This window comes from Elephas maximus, chromosome 1 (assembly GCF_024166365.1).
Source record: "Elephas maximus indicus isolate mEleMax1 chromosome 1, mEleMax1 primary haplotype, whole genome shotgun sequence".
Lineage (NCBI taxonomy): Eukaryota > Metazoa > Chordata > Mammalia > Proboscidea > Elephantidae > Elephas > Elephas maximus.
The window spans coordinates 12,488,440-12,509,593 of NC_064819.1; the positions used below are offsets into that span (position 1 = coordinate 12,488,440).

Consider the following 21,154-nt stretch of genomic DNA (forward strand, 5'->3'; position numbering starts at 1 on the left):
ATAGACATATGTAAGTGGCAATAATGGTCACCATAGGCCCATGTAAGGACAAGCCAATGAACCCAGTCTTCTTCCCAGAAAACCTCTGCATAAACTGGTGAGTCTGGGTCAATATGTTCCCCAGTTCTTATCCTGTGAAGATTCCTTTAGTAACCAGGTGTCTCCATAGCCTTCTTTGTCTTTGGCTGGGTTCTCTAGAGAAGCTAAACCAGTGCAGCTTATAAATATATATTGAGAGAGATTTATATCAAGGAAATGGCTCACATGGTTGTAAAGGCTGGAAAGTCCCAAGTCCATGGGTCAGGCTGGAGGTTTCTCCTGACTCACATAGCTGCAGGGGCTGGCAAACCCAAGATCAGGAGGTCAGACAGCAGGCTTCTGGTTAATAGGCTGTGGAGGCCAACGAATCCCAAGATTGGCAGATAAGCTGCTAGCTCAAGTCCCAAGAAACAGAGGTTAGATGAACAGGAGCCAGCTGCAGGGTCCAGAGTGAGCAAAAGCCATCAAGCTTTGCCAGAAAGTCCACCCATATTGGATACAAGCCACACCCCCAGGGAAACTCCCTTTCAATTGATTGGCTGCTCATAACAGATCTCATTGTGGAGGTGACCGCATCGTTACAGGGCTGTCAAACTACATCATAACTGCCAAACCACTGAAAATCATGGCCCAGCCAAGGTGACACACAACCTTAACAATCACATTCTTTTTTATTTTTTTCTCCCTGCAGTGGGCTGAATTTATTTTGTTTTCCTGTCTCCTGCTGGTGGTCTGCCTGCTCTTTTCCATCATGGGATACTACTATGTTCCTGTAAAGTCAGAGGACATTCAGGGACCTGAAGATAAGCAGATTCCTCATATTCAAGGAAACGTGATCAACCTGGAGACCAAGAAAACAAAGCTCTGACATTTCCCTTAACCCTGTCCCAATCCCAATTCCTGACCTTAGTCTCAGTCATTACCTATCTTCAAACATTGTTTTTTCCCACTGGTTAGGTGAGAGAGATAGCATCATATCTGGGCTGATCTCCAACTTTTTCCACAATAAAGGCGACTCTAGGACTGGGCTTTCCAGTACATCTTTGAACAGGACCTTGAGACTCTATGTCTTCCCACTATCAGTGAGTTCTGTAAACCTTGTGCAGTGTTGCTGAAGCTGACTTAATGTGTCCTAATGGCCATGAAAAAGACAGATATGTAACTGAGATCAGTCTCTGTGAGTATGCAAACATACGTGGAAATTCTTTCAGAGGTACCTGCTGTTTAGTACTGATGTCTCCCCACTTGTTGAGGTGCTGAGTTGGGAGCAAAATTTCAGAATACTAGAGAAAAGATATCGCAAGTGTTTTCAAAAGTAATGGAGTTGAACTATTCACAAGAACCTCAAGAACTGTTGTCTGGTATGTTCTGGTCCAGTGGTTCACCTGTCAGCTGGTCAGTATTGATAAAACCCTAGTGAAATTTTCAATATGGAGGGGTGGTAGGAGACAGAATGCCATTTTATTAAAACACAGAAGAGCATATATCTTTCTGATGATAACAGTATCTTATCTACTCACCCAAACACCCCTTTCATAGTACTTATAGATCTTGGACATGAAATTAAAGATAATAAATATTGGTAAATATGGTTCCGAAAAACAGGAACAGGTATAAAACGTGGGTATGCTGATGAGCCATTCTTCTACAGTGCACGTTCCTCTTAGGAACCACAGTGTTCCAGCCCTGGATTACGCTCTCCTGTGGACAGCTGTATAGACCCTGCCTTAGTTTCTTAGTGCTGCCACAACAGAAATACCACAAGTGGGAGGCTTTATCAAACAGAAATTTACTTTCTCACAGTTTAGGAGGCTAGAAATCCAAATTTGGGGCCCTGGCTCTAGGAGAAGGCTTTCTCTCTCTGCCAGCTCTAGTGGAAGGTCCTTGTCTCTTTTCAGCTTCCATTCCAACGTTCTTTGGCAATCTTCACATGTTGTGCGTCTATCATACCCCATCTGTGCTTCCTTGCTTCTGTGCCTAATCTGTTCTTTTTATATTTCAAAAATGTTTGGCTTAAAACACACCCTACATTGATATAGCCTCATTAGTGCAACAAAGAAAACTCTGTTCCCAAATGGAATTACATCCACAAGTCAACCAAAACCAAACCTATCGCCATCAAGTTGATTCTGACTCATAGCAACCCTGTAGAACAGGGTAGAACTGCCCCACAGGGTTTCCAAGGAGTGGCTGGAGGATTCGAACTGCTGACCTTTTGGTTAGCAGCCAGGCCCTTAACCAATGTGCCACCAGAGCCCCATCCACAAGAATAAACAAACAAACAAAAAAACCTAAACCCATTGCCATGAAGTCTATTCTGACTCATAGCAACCCTATAGGACAGAATAGAACTGCCCCATAGGGCTTCCAAGGAGCAGCTGGTGGATTTGAACTGCTGACCACCAGCAGTGGTTAGCAGCCATATCACTTAACCACTGCGCCACTGGGGCTGCAGCCATAAGTGTAGGCTAGGTTAGGGTTTACAACACACATTTTTGGAAAACACAATTCTATACATAACAGATGCTAGTTGTAATTTTGTAACTCTGCCTTTTCAATATTCCTGGGTCAGATTTTATTACTATATCATGCCTTGCAATAATTTTTATCAGTCTAACGTCCTTTTATTATTATTGCCTTCAGCTTTGATCAAAATAGTTGCTCTGTTTTGATATTTTTTCCTGTTTTACATTTCCTGTTATTTTAAATGCCATTTATTCCTTTAGGCCCAGGTGTTCCCTGTTTAAGGAGCCCTGGTGATGCATTGGTTTGGTGCTCAGCTGCTAACCAAAAGGTCGATGGTTTGAACCCAACAGCCACTCTGTGGGAGAAAGATGTTGCAGTCTGCATCTGTAAAGATTTTTGCCTTGGAAACCCTAGGCAGCAGGTCTACCCTGTCCTATAGGCTTTCTATGAGTTGGAATTGTCTCCATGGCAGTGGATTTGGTTTGGTTCAGTCCCTGTTTATTCAACAAGGTTATATTAATGTTCTAGGTTCAGGCTCTATAATGGTAATGCTCAGTAGAGAAGCATGGGCCCACATGAGGAGCTAATCAAAATTTGTGGGCATAGTGGTGGTAAAGGATGAGAGGTTTTTATTTGTTTTTGATGAAAAGGGTTGAGAAACACTGTCTTGCACACAATGAATGAATCAGGAGACAGACGTGGGAATATCATTACTATGCAGGGTGTTGCTAGGAAAAAAGTTTCAGAAGCACTAAATTAGAAAGCTTCATTTTCATTGGTTTTGCTCCAATATTGTCATCTAGAACAGTATTGAATCTCACATTGTAAATATAACAGGTAGGAAAATTTGCTCTCGTTTCCCAAGCTTTGCGTACGTTAGTTTTAGCAACCAAGGTTTCAGAAGTACAAAAGTGGCAGCAACCTGCCCAGTTTCCCCAGATACCTTGATGTGAACCTGACTGTACTCCTTCAAAAGATCACCTTTTCATTTTTCAGCTGCTTTAACTCAAACTGTTACACAAAATACTGTTTCAAGAGGTATTAACAGTGCTCTATAAATAAATAAAATTCTATGAACAAATAGGAAACCCTGGTGGTGTAGTGGTTAAGAGCTATGGCTGCTAACCAAAAATGTCAGCAGTTCAAATCCATCAGGGGGAATAAGGCATACTTTAGCTTTCCCTTATCATTTGCCTATTAAAGGCCGTGAGAAAGGCTGCCGTAAAGACTCCAAACACTTTATTTAACCTAGCATGGTACAGTGTTCTGCAAAGCACTGGTTTGGGAAAAACTGTGAGACAATTCTTTCTTATACTAAACTAAAAGCCACTGATTCTTTCCTCTCTATCCTTATAACAAGACTAAGCATAGCCCCCCTTTCACATGGCAGACTTTTACCTGTTTGAGGAGAGCTTTCCTGTCTCCTCCCTAGTCATCAACTATTCATCAAGCTTAAGATTCTCAGTTTCTTTAAAGGTTCCTCATAGGACATAGTTCAGTCCTTTCACTGTCCTGCTTTCCCTTTTCTGAAAAATATCCTTTGCCTGGAATGTGACAGTGGATCAGAATTCCTCTTATTATGTGATGCCTGGATCCAAATTCAACATTTCAGAGGTGGCCTAACTGGAAGAGCTAGGACCTGCCTTTCTCCCAACAATACGCTTCTGTTGACGCAGCGTAACATTAGATGTTTTTGGCAGCTACAACAGAATGTAAGTTTGTTGTCAAATTACAGTTCTACAAAGTTAAGCTATAAGGTCTGGTATTTACTTTTTAATATACTTAGGTCTGAGAGCACAAAGTTATTGTCAAGTTACAATTCTACAATAAGGAGGGAAATTTTTGATATCCAGTAGGTTTTTGAACATATCTTGCAGCATTCAGCAGAATGTTCTACTCTGATGGATATTGTATGGGTACCTTGTCTTGCTTCTTCCTATATGAGAAATAAAAAATACCCGCACTTTCGTTTGAAATAAAAAAAATTTTTTTTTTAATAGGCTGGGAGTAAGGAGTACTTCCAGGCCTGAAATTCTGCAATGTCACTGAGAGTTCACCTGGCAACTAGAGCCATTTAACATGCTAACCATTTAAGACTCTAATCATTTAAGGCTCATGTCCCCAGGAAAGAAGAGAAGTCAGCGTTTAGCCTAGGACTGAGGATGCAACCCATCTCAAAAATTAGATTATAAGAGTTATTTTCAAGCTCTGGAAACTGGCTTTTCTGGGAAACCAAGCAGAGGTGGGAAAGCTTGGTGTCTGGCTCACTAAGAAGAATTTCTGAGGACAAAAAGGCAGCGGAGTTTAGATTAACTGACAAATGTATATTGAGCACTTGCTATGTCCCAGATGTGCTGTGTACCGTGAAACACACAGAAATGAATTCTGCCATCAATGAACTCATAACTTTTCAGTTTTCAGAATTTTTCTTCAGAAACAGTGTATCTGATTTTCAATTGTTTTGCTTTATCTTCTTCAATCACTTTTGGGGTCTTCCACATCCATAGATAGAAACCACTTATACCCAAGGCTCACAACTTTTGACCCCTTTTTAATTCCAATAACCTCTGTTTTATCTGGAGTAACTCAACTATCCCCCAACTAAACTATATATCAAACTTTAGCATCACTTCAAAAAGACTGCATCCAACATCGCCATTTTTAAAATCTTCTGCAGTCATAAACTTCTGTCCTTTACAACCTTTCCTCCCCCTCTCCATGAACTCACTGTTCATTTTCATTGTAACCTCCAGTTGTCATCTCAGATCTCTCGGTCTACATACTAGTCTGGCTTCATTTTCCTTAATACTGTCCTGAGCCCCATGGTCAATTATTTTAGCTATTCATTTGCTATCCCCTCAGAATTTTTGGCTTTCTTGACCTTCTGACATTTCCTCCAATCCCTATTCCTGGGCAAATCTATCCATCACTTGTATTCCTGTTTCAGCACTGTCTGGCACTATAGAAGAAAGTCAAAAGACTGTGATTATAGGGTTAAAAGTTCGACACCATCTATCTATTTCCCAAATTAGAAACTTAGGTATTCAATCTATCAACAAATTTTGTAGATTCTTTTTACTGAATAGGTTTTCAATTTGTCCACTTTTCTCCATTTCTACTGCCACTACTCCAGTCAAAGCCACAATCATGTCTCTACATTATTTATGCTTATTCTGTATCTCCATTTTTTTCCTTACACTGCTGGCAAAATGATTCTTTTAAAAAGGCAAATCGTATTGGTTTTCTGATTAAAACCCTTCATTGCTCCCTATTTACTCTAAGGATAAACTTCCAACTCCTTAACCAGGCCAACATAGCCCAATCTGACCTGGCTCCTACCTACATATCTAGTCTCATGAGCTTATCAAGCTGCACACACATATGCACAGCTGTTGGGATTGTAATCAGGATTCCATTAAATCTACAGATCAATATCAATTTGGGGAGAATTGACATCTTTACCACATTGAGTTTTCCAAACCTTGAAGATCTTTTTTTGTTTCTTTCCTTCTACTTTCTTTGGGTTTAATTTGCTTTTCCCATACTAATTTCTTGAGATGTATACATAGATCACTAATGTTTCAGCCTTCCTTCTTTTATTGGCTATAATTTTACTCTAATCACAACTTGAGCTACAGTCCCTTAGTTCCCCCCCCAACATTTCCATCATTTTTGTTCTTTAAAATCCCAATCAAATGTTGTCATAGATTGAATTGTGTCCCCCCAAAATATGTGTCAACTGGCTAGACCATGATTCCCAGTATTGTGTGGTTGCCCTCCATTTTGTGATTGTAATTTTATGTTAAAGGATTAGGGTGGGATCCTAACACCCTTACTAAGGTCACATCCCGGATACAATGTAAAGGGAAATTTCCCTGGTGTGTGGCCTCTACCACCTTTTATCTTACAAGAGATAAAAGGAAAGAGAAGTGACTAGAGGGGGGCACCTCATACCTCCAAGAAAGAAGCACAGGGAGCAGAGCATGACCTTTGGACCTGGGGCTCCTGCACAGAAAAGCTCCTAGTCTGGAGCAAGATTGATGACAAGGATCTTCCTCCAGAGCCAACAGAGAGAGAAAGCTTTCTCCTGGAGCTGACACCCTGAATTTGGACTTCTAGCCTACTTGACTATAAGAGAATAAATTTGTCTTTGTTAAAGCCATCCACTGTGGTATTTCTGTTATAGGAGTGCTGGATGACTAAGACAAATGTCATTACTTTTTAGTGGCCTTTCCTGATCCACCTGTGGGATACATATGATTGCTTCCACCTCTCAACCTCATAGTACTTTATTTGGTGTTTGGTGAATATATTCATCATTTCCTGTTTTGTAGCACAGGTATGCTGTGCCCTTTCATTTCCTCTGCCCAACTGCAACATCTTATTAGTTTTGATATGTCACCTCTTCATTATAATTCAGTTCAACATACTTCCTAACGTCTTTTGTCTACGTTTGTCTGTCTGTCGTACACTGATGGCTTGCCTGTTGCTGTGATGCTAGAGGCTATACCACTGGTGTTTCAAATGCCAGTGGAGCTTCCAGACTAAGACAGACTAGGAAGAAGGACCTGGCAATCTTATTCTGATAAAATTGGCCAGTGAAAACCTTATGAATAGCAGTGGAACATTGTCTGATGTAGTGCCAGAAGATGAGCCCCTCAGGTTGGAAGGCAGTCAAAATACAACTGGGAAAGAGCTGCCTCCTGGAAGTAGAGTCAACCATAATGACATGGATTGAATAAAGCTTTTGGAACCTTCCATTTGCTGTGTGGCACAACTCAAAATGTGAAGAAACAGTTGCAAACGCCCGTTAACAATCAGAATGTGGAATATACGAAGTATGAATCTAGGAAAATTGAAAGTTGTCAAAAATGAAATGGAATGTATAAAGATTGCTATCCTAGGCATTAGTGAGCTGAAATGGACTGATATAGGCCCTTTTGAATCGGACAATCAGATGGTCTACTATACTGGGAATGGCAAACTGAGGAGAAATGTCATCACATTTATCATCAAAAAGAATGTTTTCAAAATGTATCCTGAAGTGCAGCACTGTCAGTGATAGGATAAAACCCATACACCTACAAAAAACCCAGTGCCAGGAAGACCAATTAATATGACTATTATTCAAATTTTCTCACCAACCTTTAAGGCCAAAGATAAAGAAATTGAATATTTTTACCAACTTCTGCAGTCTAAAATTGATCAAACATGCTATCAAGATGCATCAATAATTACTGGTATTTGGAATGTGAAAGTTGGAAACAAAGAGGAAGGATCGGTAGTTGGAAAATATGGCCTTGGTGATAGAAATAATGGGAAAGATTGCATGATAGAATTTTGTAAGACCAATGACTTCTTCACTGCAAATATCTTTTTTCAACAACATAAACAGGAACTGTACATATAGACCTTGCCATATGGAACACACAGGAATCAAATCGACTATCCCTGTGGAAATAGATAATGGAGAAGCTCAACATCATCAGTCAGAACAAGGCCGAGGTTGACTGCAGAACAGACCTCAGTTGCTCATATGCAAGTTCAAGTTGAAGCTGAAAGAAAAACAAGTCCACAAGTGCCAGAATATGACCTTGAGTATATCCCACTGAATTTAGAGACCATCTCAAGAATAGATTTGATGGATTGAACACTAACGATTGAAGACCAAACAAGTTGTGCGATGACATCAAGGACAACATACATGAAGAAAGCAAAAGGTCATTAAAAAGACGGGAAAGACAGACAAGACCAAAATGGATGTCAGAATGAAACAAGCTTCTCAGCCATATTGAAAACCCCAATCAACACCCCTTCCCCCCTCTCTTTGTCTTGCTAACCACAAGCTTGTTTTGAGCAGGAAGTGGTAGCAGGTAGTGGCTCCATCCACTGACTAGCCCTAGTTACACCTTGAAGCATGCACAGATTGAAATCACATCCTTCAACTGACCCCCCCAAATATAGGCATGGGAGGGCTAAAAGCAGAAAATTCCGGGTACCAAACCCAACCTCCTGACGCCATTGGAAACTAAAAGCTCCCCAGCCCCCTTAGTCAGCGAGCACGTGGCCTTAAGGTCACTAGACCCCATGCACTCCTTGTACGTGCAGACAATAAACTTGCCACTTTCTGTTTCCCTTGCAATCAGTGTCCGTCTTATTTCAATCGGCTAATAAGACAAGACAAGAATCCGAGTGGCGTTCGGTTACAAGAAGAGACTCTGAAACTTGCTCTTGAGAGCAGAGTAGCTAAAGTGAAAGGAAGAAATGATGATATAAAAGAGCTGAACAGAAGATTTCAAAGGGCAGCTCAGGAAGACAAATTCAAGTAACATAATGAAATGTGCAAAGACCTGAAGTTAGAAAACAAAAAGGGAAAAACAGATTTGGCATTTCTCAAGCTGAAAGAACTGAAGAAAAATTCGAGCTTTAAAGAGCAATTTTGAAGGATTTTATGGGCAAAATATTGAACTATGCAGGAAGCATCAAAAAGGAATACACAGAGTCACTGTACCAAAAAGAATTGGTCAACGTTCAACCACTTCAGGAGGGAGTATATGATCCAGAACTAATGGTATCAAAGGAAGAAGTACAAGCTGCACTGGAGGCATTGACAGAAAACAGGGCTCCAGGAATTGATGGTATACCAATTGAGATGTTTCAACAAACAGATGCAATGCTGGAAGTGCTCACTCATCTATGCCAAGAAATTTGGAAGACAGCTACCTGGCCAACCGGAAGAGATCTGTATATGTGCCCATTCCAAAGGAAGGTGATCCAACAGAATGCAGAAATTACTGAACAATATCATTAATCACAAGCAAGTAAAATTTTGCTGAAGATAATTTAAAAAATGGTTGTAGCAGTACATTGACAGGAACTCTCAGAAATTCTGACTGGACAGAGAAGAGGATGTGAAATGGGAATATCATTGCTAATGTCAGGTGGATTTTGTCTGAAAGCAGAGAATACAAGAAAGATGTTTACCTGTGTTTTATTGACCATGTGTAGATCATAACAAATTATGGATAACATTGCAAAGAATGGGAATTCCAGAACACTTAATTTTGCTTGTGTAGAACCTGTACATAGACCAAGAGACAGTCATTCAAATGGAACAAGGGGATACTGCGTGGTTTAAAGCCAGGAAAGGTGTACGTCAGGAGTGTATCCTTTCACCATACTTGTTCAGTCTGTATGCTGAGCAAATAATCCGAGAAGCTGGACTATATGAGGAAGAATGAAGCATCAGGACTGGAGGAAGATTCATTAACGACCTTCGATATGCAGATGACACAGCCTTGCTTGCAGTCATAGATTGAACTGTGTCAACTTGGCTAAGCCATGATGCCTAGTATTGTGTGATCATCCATCATTTTGTGATGTGATGTGATTTTCCTAGGTGTTGTAAATTCTACATCTATGATGTCAATAAGGCAGGATTAGAGGCAGTTATGTTAATGAGGCAGGACTCAATCTACAAGATTAGGTTGTATCTTGAGTAAATCTCTTTTGAGATATAAAAGAGAGAAGTGAGCAGAGAGACAGGAGAACCTCATACCACCAAGAAAGCAGCACCGGGAGCAAAGCTTGTCCTTTGGACCTGAGGTTCCTACACTGAGAAGATTCTAGACCAGGGAAAGATTGATGATAAGGACATTCCAGCAGAACCGTCAGAGAGAGAAAGCCATCTCCTATAGCTGGCACCCTCAATTTGAACTTCTAGCCTCCTAGACTGTAAGATAATAAATTTCTCTTTGTTAAAGCCATCCAGTTGTGGTATTTCTGTAATAGCAGCACTAGATGACTAAGACACTTGCTGAAAGCGAAGAACACTTACTGATGAAGATCAAAGACTACAGCCTTCAGTATGGATTATACCTCAACATAAAAAAAAAAAAAAACAACATAAAGACAACAAAAATCCTCACAACTGGACCAACATGCAACATCATGATAAATGGAAGAAAGGGTGAAGTTGTCAAGGATCTCATTTTATTTGGATCCACAATCAATGCCCACGGAAGCAGCAGTCAAGAAATCAAATGACATGTTGCAATTGGGCAAATCTACCACAAAATACATCCTTTAAGCAATAAAAACCAAAGATGTCACCTTGAGGATAAGATGCACGTGACCCAAGCCATGATACTTTCAGTTGCCTCATATTGTGATCCCAATACGCCACAGCTTGTTTTCTCCTTTTTCAAAATGGGCAGTTGAGAGCTTGACATATCTAATAACACCATGATGAACCTATAAGTTGTTCTTCCTCTGCCTGCCTCCTTCACATACCTCTGTTAATGACTTTGTTTTGACCTAATGTTAATGACTTTGGTCCTTGTTTTGAGCTAATGCAAATAACCTTTTGTTCTGTCCGACCACCTGTGGCTTACAATCCCCACAGGAAAATCAGAGCCCAGGTAGCTGATATGTATATCTTTAGCCTAATAAAGAGCATCTCTCAGGTATCTTTTGTCACTATCCTGTAATGAATAACTCCTCTTGAGCACACCTCCAGCCAAGTAACTACAAAGACACTTCTAACCCTTGTAAAAGTCTATACAAACTCCAACATAAAATTGTTCTTTGGAACTCCATAGAGACAGCCTGTGTTGCTACTGGGTCCCGGGTGATGTATACATCTCCTTAAACTTTCTCACTCTTTCTAACTTAGAGTATGTTGGCTTGACTGCTCGGACCCTAATCGGTTAACAACAGACATGCAAAATCTGGACAATGAATAAGGAAAACCGAAGAAGAATTGATGCCTTTGAATTGTGGTGTTTGCGAAGAGTATTGGACTGCCAGAAGAACGAACAAATCTGTATTGAAAGAAGTACAGCCAGAACGCTCCTTAGAAGAGAGGATGGTGAGACTTTGCCTCACATACTTTGGACGTGTTATTAGGATAGACCAGCCCCTGGAGAATGACACTACGCTTAGTAAAGTAGAGGGTCAGTGAAACAGAGGAAGGCCCTCAATGAGATGGAGTGACACAACAGCCGCAACAACGGGCTCAAGCATAACAACGATTGCAAGGATGGCGCAGGACCAAGCAGTACTTTGTTGTGTTGTATGTAGGGTTGCTATGAGTCTGAACTCACTCCACGGCAGCTAACGGCAACAATTTCCTTTGTAATTTCTTCTTTGACCTACGGGTTATTTAGAAGTATATTGTTTAATTTCCAACCATTTGAATACATTTTAAATTATCTTTTTGTTGTTAATGTCTACCTTAAGTCCACTGTGGTTACAGAATATATTCTGAATGGCTTCAACCCTCTAAAGTTTGTTGAGGTTTGTTTTAGGATACAGCATGTGATCCAGGTCAATTTTCATAGTTACTGCACTTGAAAAATAATATGTATTCTGTCATCGTCGGGGACCAAGTTCTATATATGTCAGTTAGAGCAAATGTCTCCCACTATAATTGTAGATTTATCTACTTCTGTCAAATTTTGCTTATAGATGTTGAAGCTGTGTTGTGGGTACAAATAGCTTTAGAATTGTTATCTATGGTGAATGGTCACATCCCTCTGTATCTCTACCAATTCTTGTTGTAAAGTCTACTTTTTCTAATATTAATATAACTAAACTAGTTTTCTTTTACTTAATGTTTGCTTGGGATATCTTTTTCCATCCTTTTAACTCCATCTTTCTGTGGTTTCATATTTAAGGTATGTCTCTTGTAGATACCATGTAAGTTTTTTTTTTTTTAATTCAGTCTCACTCTCTTACCTTTCCAGTTGGAATATTTACATTTACATTTATTACAACTATTGACATATTTAGCTTTTATCCAACATATTATTATTTGTTTTCTATTTAACTAATCTGTTTTGTATCCCTTTTTCTGCCTTCTTGTTGATTAATCCAGGAGACCTGGTGGTGCAGTAGTTAAGCACTTAGCTGCTAACCAAAAGGTCAGCAGTTCAAACCCACCAGCCACTCTGCAGAAGAAAGATGTTGCAGTCTCTCCTGTAAAGATTTATAGCCTTGGAAAAGCTATGGGCAGTTCTACTTTGTTCTGTAGGGTTGTACCCGATAAGGGTGGGTTTTGCCCAGTGTGACCCCTTGAGTCACTTGAGAGACACCAGGCCTTTGAGAGAGACAACGTAGACTTTATTGCAAGCCGGTCAAGCAAGGAATTTGGAGACTATATCTCAAATCAAGCTCCCCAAGGTTGGGGATTCTAGGGCAGTTACATTCCAGGAGAGGGAGAAGTTTAACGCTGTCAGTTACAGAGTCACTGTGAGTTGGAATCAATTTGATAGCAATAGGTGGGTTTTGATTAATCAAATATTTTTGCTCCATTTCCCCCCACTATGAGCTTTTTGTTGTTGTTGTTATATATTGTCTTACTTTACATTTAGTGACTATCCTTGGGATTACTACATACATCCCAGATTTTTTGTAGTAAATATACATGAAAAATTTAACTACTTCCCTGCAATGCTTGAGTTTTAGAACATTGAAGATCCATTTACTCTCTTCTACCTTTTGTGTTATTACTTTCATGCAACTTTATTTTACATATATTTTAGACCCCAGAAGGCAAATATTATTTTTGTTGCATACCCTCAATATTCATTTAAATTTACCCATACATTTACTATTTCTGTTACCCTTCATTCCTTCCTGCATTTGCATGCTTTCATCTGAGATCATTTTTCTTCTGCCTGAAGAATTCTCTTTAGTAGTCCTTTTAGTGGAATTCTGTTTGGGATGTATTCTCTCAGGTTTTATTATTCTGACATCTTTATTTCTCCTTCATTCTTGAAGGATATTTTTGGTATGTGTATTTTTTAGGCCTATAATTCCAGATTGGCAGTTATTTTCTTTCATTACTTATATTCTGGCTTCCATTATTTCTGTTAGGGAGTCTGTACCAGATCAATTAAAAATTGAATAATATAACCCCCTCCTCTGACTGCTTTAAAGAATATTTTTCTCTGAGTTTGGTTTTCATTAGAGTCACAATGATGTGCCAAGATATGGTTTTCTTTACATTAATCCTACTTGGTTTTTTTCAGGGCTTCATGAATAAGTTGCTTGATGTCTTCCATCAGTTCTGGAAAAATTTCAGCCATTATCACTTCAGATATTGCTTTTGGACTATTCTCTTTCTTTTCTTCTTCTTATGGGACTCCAATTACAATTAAGTTAGAATTTTTAGTCTATCCTTATGTTTCTTATGTTCTTTTCTATTTTTTCATGCTTTTCCCTCTCTGCGTGTCAGTCTCAATAAAGTTTGTATTGAATTGTATTCCAGTTCACTCAGTCTCTCTTCTGCTGTATCTAATTGACTGTTAAACTCATCTATTGACTTCTTAACTTCAGTTATTTTATTTTCAAGTCAATGATTTCCATTTGATTATTTTTATAGATTCCAATTCCCTGATGAAAGAACCTGTCTTTTCATCCATTTTCTCCACCTTTTCCTCTGTTTTCTTGAAATAACTATTTTAAAGCCCTTGTCTGATAACGTCAATGTCTGGAACAACTGAGCATGTTTTCATTGCCTGCTTTCTTGTTGGTTTTGGTTCTATGTCTTGACATGACTGGTCATTTTTAATTAAATTCTAGACTTTGCATGTTAAAATTGTACATGCTTTAGATGTTATTTCCCTCCTGAGAGGGCTCACTTTTCCTTTGCTCCATCAAGGAGACTGGTCACCTTAATTTAATCAGAGATTAAGCTGATTATGCACTGGTCGCAATTTCGGCAAGGATTGGTCTACACTGATTTAACTCCCTTTCTAGGATATAACACTTCAAAGGCTTCAGCTGAGAGCTTGGGACATCCATCAGAGCGCCATCTGCATAGCTGTTCATGAGCTCTAATCCTGGTTACACCAGCACTTCAAAACTGCCCAAAACTCTGTTTTGTTTTTCAGAGGCTTATTTCTTGGCTTCTTAGTCTCTTTTCCATTTACCTTCAGAAAAACTAAAGGATTGTAGCTCCAATTTTGATTAGAGTAAAATTATAGCTAATAAAAGAAGAAAGGCTGAAAAATGAGTGATCTGTGTATACATCTTAAGAAATTAGTAAGAGAAAAGCAAATTAAACCCAAAGAAAGTAGAAGGAAAGAATTAAAAAAAGGTGTTCAAGATTTGGAAGACTCAATGTGGTAAAGATGTCAACTCTCCCCAAATTCATATTGATCTATAGAGAAAAACAGGTATTGTAACATAGACCAATCTCTGCCTTACCTTTCTCACTTAAATTCTGTACCCTCGCATCCTTTTTTTTTTTTTTTTTTCTGGTGTCTCCAGTCCTGGGAAACTGTCTCTCTGAGTCTTGGGTTAAAGTGTGATAATAACCTGTCTAATAGTTTCTAAGAGAATAAAATAATATGTGAAAGCACTGGGGGTAACAGACACTCCATAAATGCTATCATCTACTCTGTTAAGATTAAAAAGTAGAGAGAAAGTTCAGCTAAATTGGGCAAACCCCCATCAATGGAATATTGTTATAGAAACACAAAAGGGGCAGGATTCTCATAATGAACCATAGCAGGCGTGATGGTTAGTTTTTTTGTGTCAACTTGGCTGGGCTACTGTTGTTGTTGTTATTAGTTGCCATTGAGCTGGCCCCTGACTCATATCAACCCCACACACAATGGAACAAAATGTTGCCCAGTCCTGCGCCATCTCCGTGATCTATTGTGGACCAGACCATTGTGATCAATAGAGTTTTCATTGGCTGATTTTTGGAAGTAGATCACCAGTCCTTTCTTCGTAGTCTGTCTTAGTCTAGAGGCTCTACTGAAACCTATCCAGCGTCATCACAACACACAAACCTCAACTTACAGATAGATGGTGGCAGTACATGAAGTGCGTTGGCTGGAATTCCAACCCAAGTTTCCCGCATGGAAGTTGAGAATTCTCCCACTGACCCACCAGTGTCCTCAACTTTAAATGAGGTTCAGATGAGGTAACCAGTAATACAAAACTTGCCTATGCTTTATCTCTACCTAAAATTTCTCTGATGTATTTTCTTGCTAATCAAGTTAAAGAAATTAATATTCTGGTGCTCTTAGACTGTCTCATCTGAAATATAAACCTTTATGTTTATCAAGAATTGTGAAATGCTTGAGAGAATTTTAAAAAGTCTAAAGGCTTGCCTAAATTGTGTCTTGATGTTCCTATACTTAAAATGAACTCTAAATTTTGTCTAAGAAAAACACAGCTTCTTATTCCATACAGTTATAAAAGATCAGAAGAGTGTTAGATTTTTAAAATGGCCACGATAATTTTTTGTATCACATCTGAAGAAGTTGTAAAATAACCTTGGTTAAAGGTTAAAAGTTTCTTTTTCAGGTTTTCTAAAATAAACATAACTGGGAGCTTTGACAGAAGAGCTGTTTTACTTTGACAGCAAAACAAGTTGTGAGGTGAAGGGCAGAGAGATTAGAGGAAGTAGGAGAGACCTAGGAGTCTCATTTTTATGCCATCAAGTCCATTTGAAGCCTGAGATTTTAAAGCACAGTGACTTCAACTGCTCAATGTTTCCTTTTTTAATAATCTGGGAGGACACTTTAAATAAATAAAAATCTCTCATAATAAAAGATTCAAAGTTTAGCAATTCCTTCAGTTTCTCCTTAATTTCCTTTTTTCTGTTAAGTTCTTCATTTCTTTTTTTAAAATAAAAACTAGCCTTCCTATGCTATTTTGTTATCGTCCCACAAGTCTCTGAGGCTCTGTTCATTTTTTTTTTCTGTCTATTTTCTCTCTGTTGTTCAGAAAGGGTGAATTCTATTGTTCTGTCCTCAAATTCACTGATACCATCCCCCATCATCTCCACTCTGCTGTTGAGCCCAGCCAGCAAGTTTCTAATTTCTTATATTCTAGTTTTCAGCTCCATAATTACATTTTTTTTAATAACTTCTATTTCTTTGTTGAGATTTTCTATTTTTTTCAAGAAAATTTTTTAATTGTTGAAGCATTTTTATGATGGCTGCTTTAAAATTCTTATCAGATAAATTGCACACAGCTGATTCATCTCATTGTTGGCATCAGCTGACTGCCTTTTCTCATTCAAGTTCTGATTTGCTTGCTTCTTGGTATGACAGGTTTGTTTTTTTTTAGTTGCATCTTGTACGTTTTATGTATTAGGAGACTCTGGCTCCTATTTAAATCTTTTATTTTACAGGGAGTTACTGTTTAGGTTTAGCACACTGCTGTTAGCCTACTTTTGTGAGTCATGGTTCCAACAGCAATTTAATTTTCAGAGCCTTTGTGGTATTTTTTTTTTTTGGTGTCCTTGGAGTGCTGGGGCTCCCACTGGTCTCTCTGTTAGTGCTGTCTGAAGTAACAGAAGGAATTTTCTCTATCTGAATCACCAAAAGGAGCCCTCGTGGTGCAGTGGTTAACGTGCTCAGCTGCTAACCGAAAGGCTGATGGTTCAAACCCACCAGCCACCCCACAGGAGAAAAATGTGGCAGTCTGCTTCCATTAAGATTTACAGCTTTGGAAACCCTATAGGGCAATTCTACTTTGTTCTACAGGGTCTGTATGAGTCAGAATCAACTCGAGAGTGACGGGTTTTTTGGTTTGGTTTGGGCCATCCAATATCTCTCAATGGTGCCAGAGTCTGGTGGAATCCTCTAGCAGCCCTGGTGTCTCTGGGCAGGGGAGGAGAGCCTCAGGCCAGTTGGGACAAAGAGCTTCCTCGACAAGGCCACCTGCGTGTCTCTTACCCATTCTATACGCCTACTTCGGTATCCCTCCATGGAAAAGGGGAGTCTCTGGCCCAGCAGGGAAGGATAGTGCTTCCTCTAGTTGCTTATTTTTGGTGTGGCTCCCAGTGGATCCCCCTTGCCTGATGTTACCAGGGGACTCCCAATCAATACATAGGAAAATGAGCTACCTTCTGTTGCTAGATTGGGAGTCAGAAAACGCTAGGTCTTAGTGGCCTTCTGTTGGTTTGTGGGCATGCAATACACCCCGCCTCTGTGCTCTTTGTTTGGTCCTGGGTTCCCAAATTAGTTCATCTTCTTCTTAGCACATTTCTGGATTCTCCTTCAGTTGTCTCTTGTGCAATTTCCAGGGTTTATAGTTGTGCTTATGGGGGAGGAGTAGGGAAAAACAGGTCTACACCATCTTGTCCCTCAGCTACTAAATTTTATTATTGTTAAAATATTTCTTGTTTTACTAATTTAAGCCCAGTATATATGGATATCAAAAATCTCACAGAAACCTTTGACCAATGCAGGCATTTAACCTATGTAATTAAGTTAATAAGGCTGGGGAGAAAATGGATATGCTAGTACACCAGGATCCAAATTGAGCTTAGGGCCATAAATATAAGGATACTGTTGAGGATCACACACACACACACACACACACCTCCTTTCAGGCAATCTCCTTCCAATCTCCTCATCCAGCACAAATGGATTAATGAAACCACCAAGGGGGTTGGGGAAAATGGGAGGAGTTGGTAGAACCTATTAGCGTATTATAGGAAGAGCTTATTACAGGAAGGGCACTGTCCCCTCCTCTTGGGGTTCTCTAAGTGTAAGATCTGGTATGGGTGCGTCTCCTTGGGAAATCTTAACTCTGAAATGCTGAGTGGTACCAGGAGAAAGATGGTTCCAGAACTATTCAGGCCTGTCTCTGCTCTGAGCTTTAGCAAAAAGGCTTAATACAATCAAGTGCACCAAAGTAGAAAAACAGATGTTTATTTGGGACAGAATCCTCAATCCAGTACATCGTCTTTCTTATTTACTTATATACTGTGCTGTTCCCAAGAAGCATTTAAAGTGGTTTCAATGGGTACATAATAAACCCCATAAACCCACTGCCATCAAGTCAATTCCGTCTCACAGTAACCCTACAGTACAGGGTAGAACTCTCCCATAGGGTTTCCAAGGAGCAGCTGGTGGATTTGAACTACCGACCTTTTGCTTAGTAGCTAAGTTCTTAACCACTGTCCCACCAGGGCTCCAGGATACACAACATATAATATAGAGGCAAAAAAGAGTAAGAGGGAAACAAGGGACAGGGGTAAGCTGGTATAAAAATGCTTCCCTCTGATTTTCTACACTTGCAATACATAGCCCATGAGAGAGCACATGGCTGAGGTCTTTCCTGAGCCATCTCCAACTGGAAACTCAGGAGCCCTCGGCACCCAGCCTGGAGACAGCATGGGTGCACTCCTTATGTGGGCCGAACCCTCAACATATGCACTAGAGGGAGACAAGTTCCCATGGAATATTTCCCTAAAGTACTGCATAGCTTTACTGCTTCTCAAACAGGTTTGGTTCCTTCAGAAAGATTGCCGAGTTCTCACCTTGAGAACAGCTGTCGTCCTGAGCAGTGTAACCTAGTTGAAGACCCAAACTACGAAGTTCTTGAAAGATTACATCCTAGTTATGGTCCATTACAAGTCAGAGACTATATAAATATGCAGCGAGCATGAACCAAAGCTAAAACTACAGTCATTAATTCCTTAAATTCTTCTCTTTTTAATTCTTCTATTTGATTCTCAAAATCTAAAGCAAAACTGGCACAGACTTGCAATGACTTTCTCAAGTCAGCAGGAAATCTAGGCCATGCTGTTGCCGATGACACACGGGAGTTGAGACGTAGCCAAATGCTGTGCCCCTGGGGGCTAAATGACCACACTCCTTCCACTATGGGAGCTGTCTCTCTCCTGCGGGATAAAACACATACACACACACAAAACAGTCAGCTGAGGGGAGAGTGCCATTGTCTATGCATACAATACACAAGGTGGGCTTGATTCAGGTGCAAATCCTGGGTGAGTGGTGGTTGCTGGGACAACAAACCTGAACCTAAAAAATATTCCTGGACTCTTTCTTTGAAGCCAATCTCTCCCAGAGGTTTAGGCTCCCCCTCCTTTCTACCTCCCTGAGGCCTCCTTCAAGTACCTTTTATTTTTGAAAATGTCTTACAGTCTCCTTCACTCTGCCTCCTTGGTTTTCAACATTTAAAGCTTCTCTTAGGCCGAAAATGAAGACACTCTGTTCGCCAATCAGCCCATCTCTCTACCTTCCATTCATGAAGGTATGTCCCAGGCTTCCTATTCCTCACTATGTATATTCTCCTGAACCATTCCTTCCCAACCCTTTATGAAAACATTTTACGTTCACCCTTCAGTATTTCTCTGAGGTTATTTTTCAGAGATCACTACTTCCTGACCAAACTCAGTGGCCTGTCTTCAGAAGTTATTCCTGTTGATTTTTGTTCAAACATTTGCTTCACGAGGGCAAGGACTATGGTTTACACTTCCGGTATTTCTCTAACTATGTAAGTTTTAGGTTTATCTCCAAGCCTGAAGCACTTCAGAGGCCAGGAATGTAACAGATGTATTGTAGAGGCTCATTCTGTCTATTTGTTGACTATTTACAGCTGTGGTGCATCTGCTATGTATGTACATTCATGTTCCTATAAAAAAAATCTATGTGTTTCCAATTTATCAGCAAAGTGAGTTTCGTGGACTAAGTAATCAAGATATTATGGATGAATGCTTTATGATATGAAAGAAAGCAACGAAATGTGGCAAAAAGTACCTGTCCAGGGCTTGCTAAAGGAACATCTAGACATGATCAAGGACTAGACATTTTATTGAAAGCAGAGCAAAAATTGTGATATAATTTTTTTTTAAATTAAATCAAAGAGTTAAAGAAAGAGGAAACAAAAACAAACAACCACAAAAACACCTGGGACTCTACAGAAAACTCGAGTTTAGCTTGGGGAAAAAAGAATGCAGTCAGAACAGGTGTGCTTAGGCCAAGTTTGGAACAAACCAGAAATGCCTTGGGGAGCTAGGGCCAGATTGGAAAGAAACATAATTTGTCAAAGGAGGGCAGGAATGCAGAGGTCATTCAGTCTCTAAGCACTGGAGTTAAAAATGTAAAGTTATTGCTTCTTGTATTTCTGTGATTGTAGCTTTGGTAGAGTGAGAAGGCCACCAGATGTGAAGTAAGAAGATCTCTGTTCTGGAATCGGGTGGGTGATCCCTCAACATAACTTCCATTTTCTCCTGGGTGCAGAGAATGGTTCTCACCTGTTCTGGGTTTCTATGAGATCATCAGCATGAAAAAGTCCTTGTTTGTTTGTACCCCTTGTTAAACATTACTCTTGAAGAGAAAGTACCATGCGAATCAAGTGTTTTTTTGTTTGAAGTTACTCTGAACATTTAGTATTTTTAATAAATATTCTATAAAAATTTTGGTGAAACTATAATTGCTGAAAGCTTGATTTAAGAACCATGCTGCATTTTATCAACTCAAGGATTAAACAGAACCTTCAAGTTATATGCAATCAAAGGTCACCATCCACTGGCCCAATGGTATTATAAGTTTTAAGGTTACCTGCAAGCCTGAAGAACTTCAGAGGCCAAGAATGTAACAAATATGCAAAGCATTCAGCCCCACCCAGGATAGGAGGAAAGAGGGCAGTCAGATACCAAGTTACAAACAAAAGGAAAAAAAGTGTTTTTTGGACCAGACTTGCTGGCCTGACAGAGACTGGAGAATTCCTGACAGTGTCCCCTTCCCACCCTAACCTTTTGGCTCAGTGATGAGGTCACTCCTGAGGTTCACACTTCAGCCAAAGATTAGACAGGCCCATAAAACAAAATGGGACTAAAGGGGCACACCAGCCCTGGGGCAAGGACTAG

At 39.8% G+C, this 21,154-nt stretch overlaps 2 protein-coding genes across 4 annotated transcripts in view; one reads left to right on the forward strand and one right to left on the reverse strand.

Annotated features, from left to right (window-relative positions):
- SLC15A2 (solute carrier family 15 member 2) overlaps positions 1-5,156 on the forward strand; it is a 50,997-nt gene extending 45,841 nt beyond the window's left edge. For both annotated transcript variants that reach the window (XM_049877773.1, XM_049877781.1), the window contains exon 22: positions 731-5,156. In XM_049877773.1, coding sequence (XP_049733730.1) covers positions 731-907 — 177 coding nt within the window. In that variant the 3' untranslated portion in view covers positions 908-5,156. The remainder of the gene's footprint in view (positions 1-730) is intronic.
- A 13,014-nt stretch (positions 5,157-18,170) lies between these two features.
- Positions 18,171-21,154, reverse strand: part of ILDR1 (immunoglobulin like domain containing receptor 1) — a 35,913-nt gene continuing 32,929 nt past the window's right edge. For both annotated transcript variants that reach the window (XM_049877831.1, XM_049877804.1), the window contains one exon: positions 18,171-19,162. In XM_049877831.1, the coding sequence (XP_049733788.1) occupies positions 19,121-19,162 (42 nt within the window). In that variant the 3' untranslated portion in view covers positions 18,171-19,120. The remainder of the gene's footprint in view (positions 19,163-21,154) is intronic.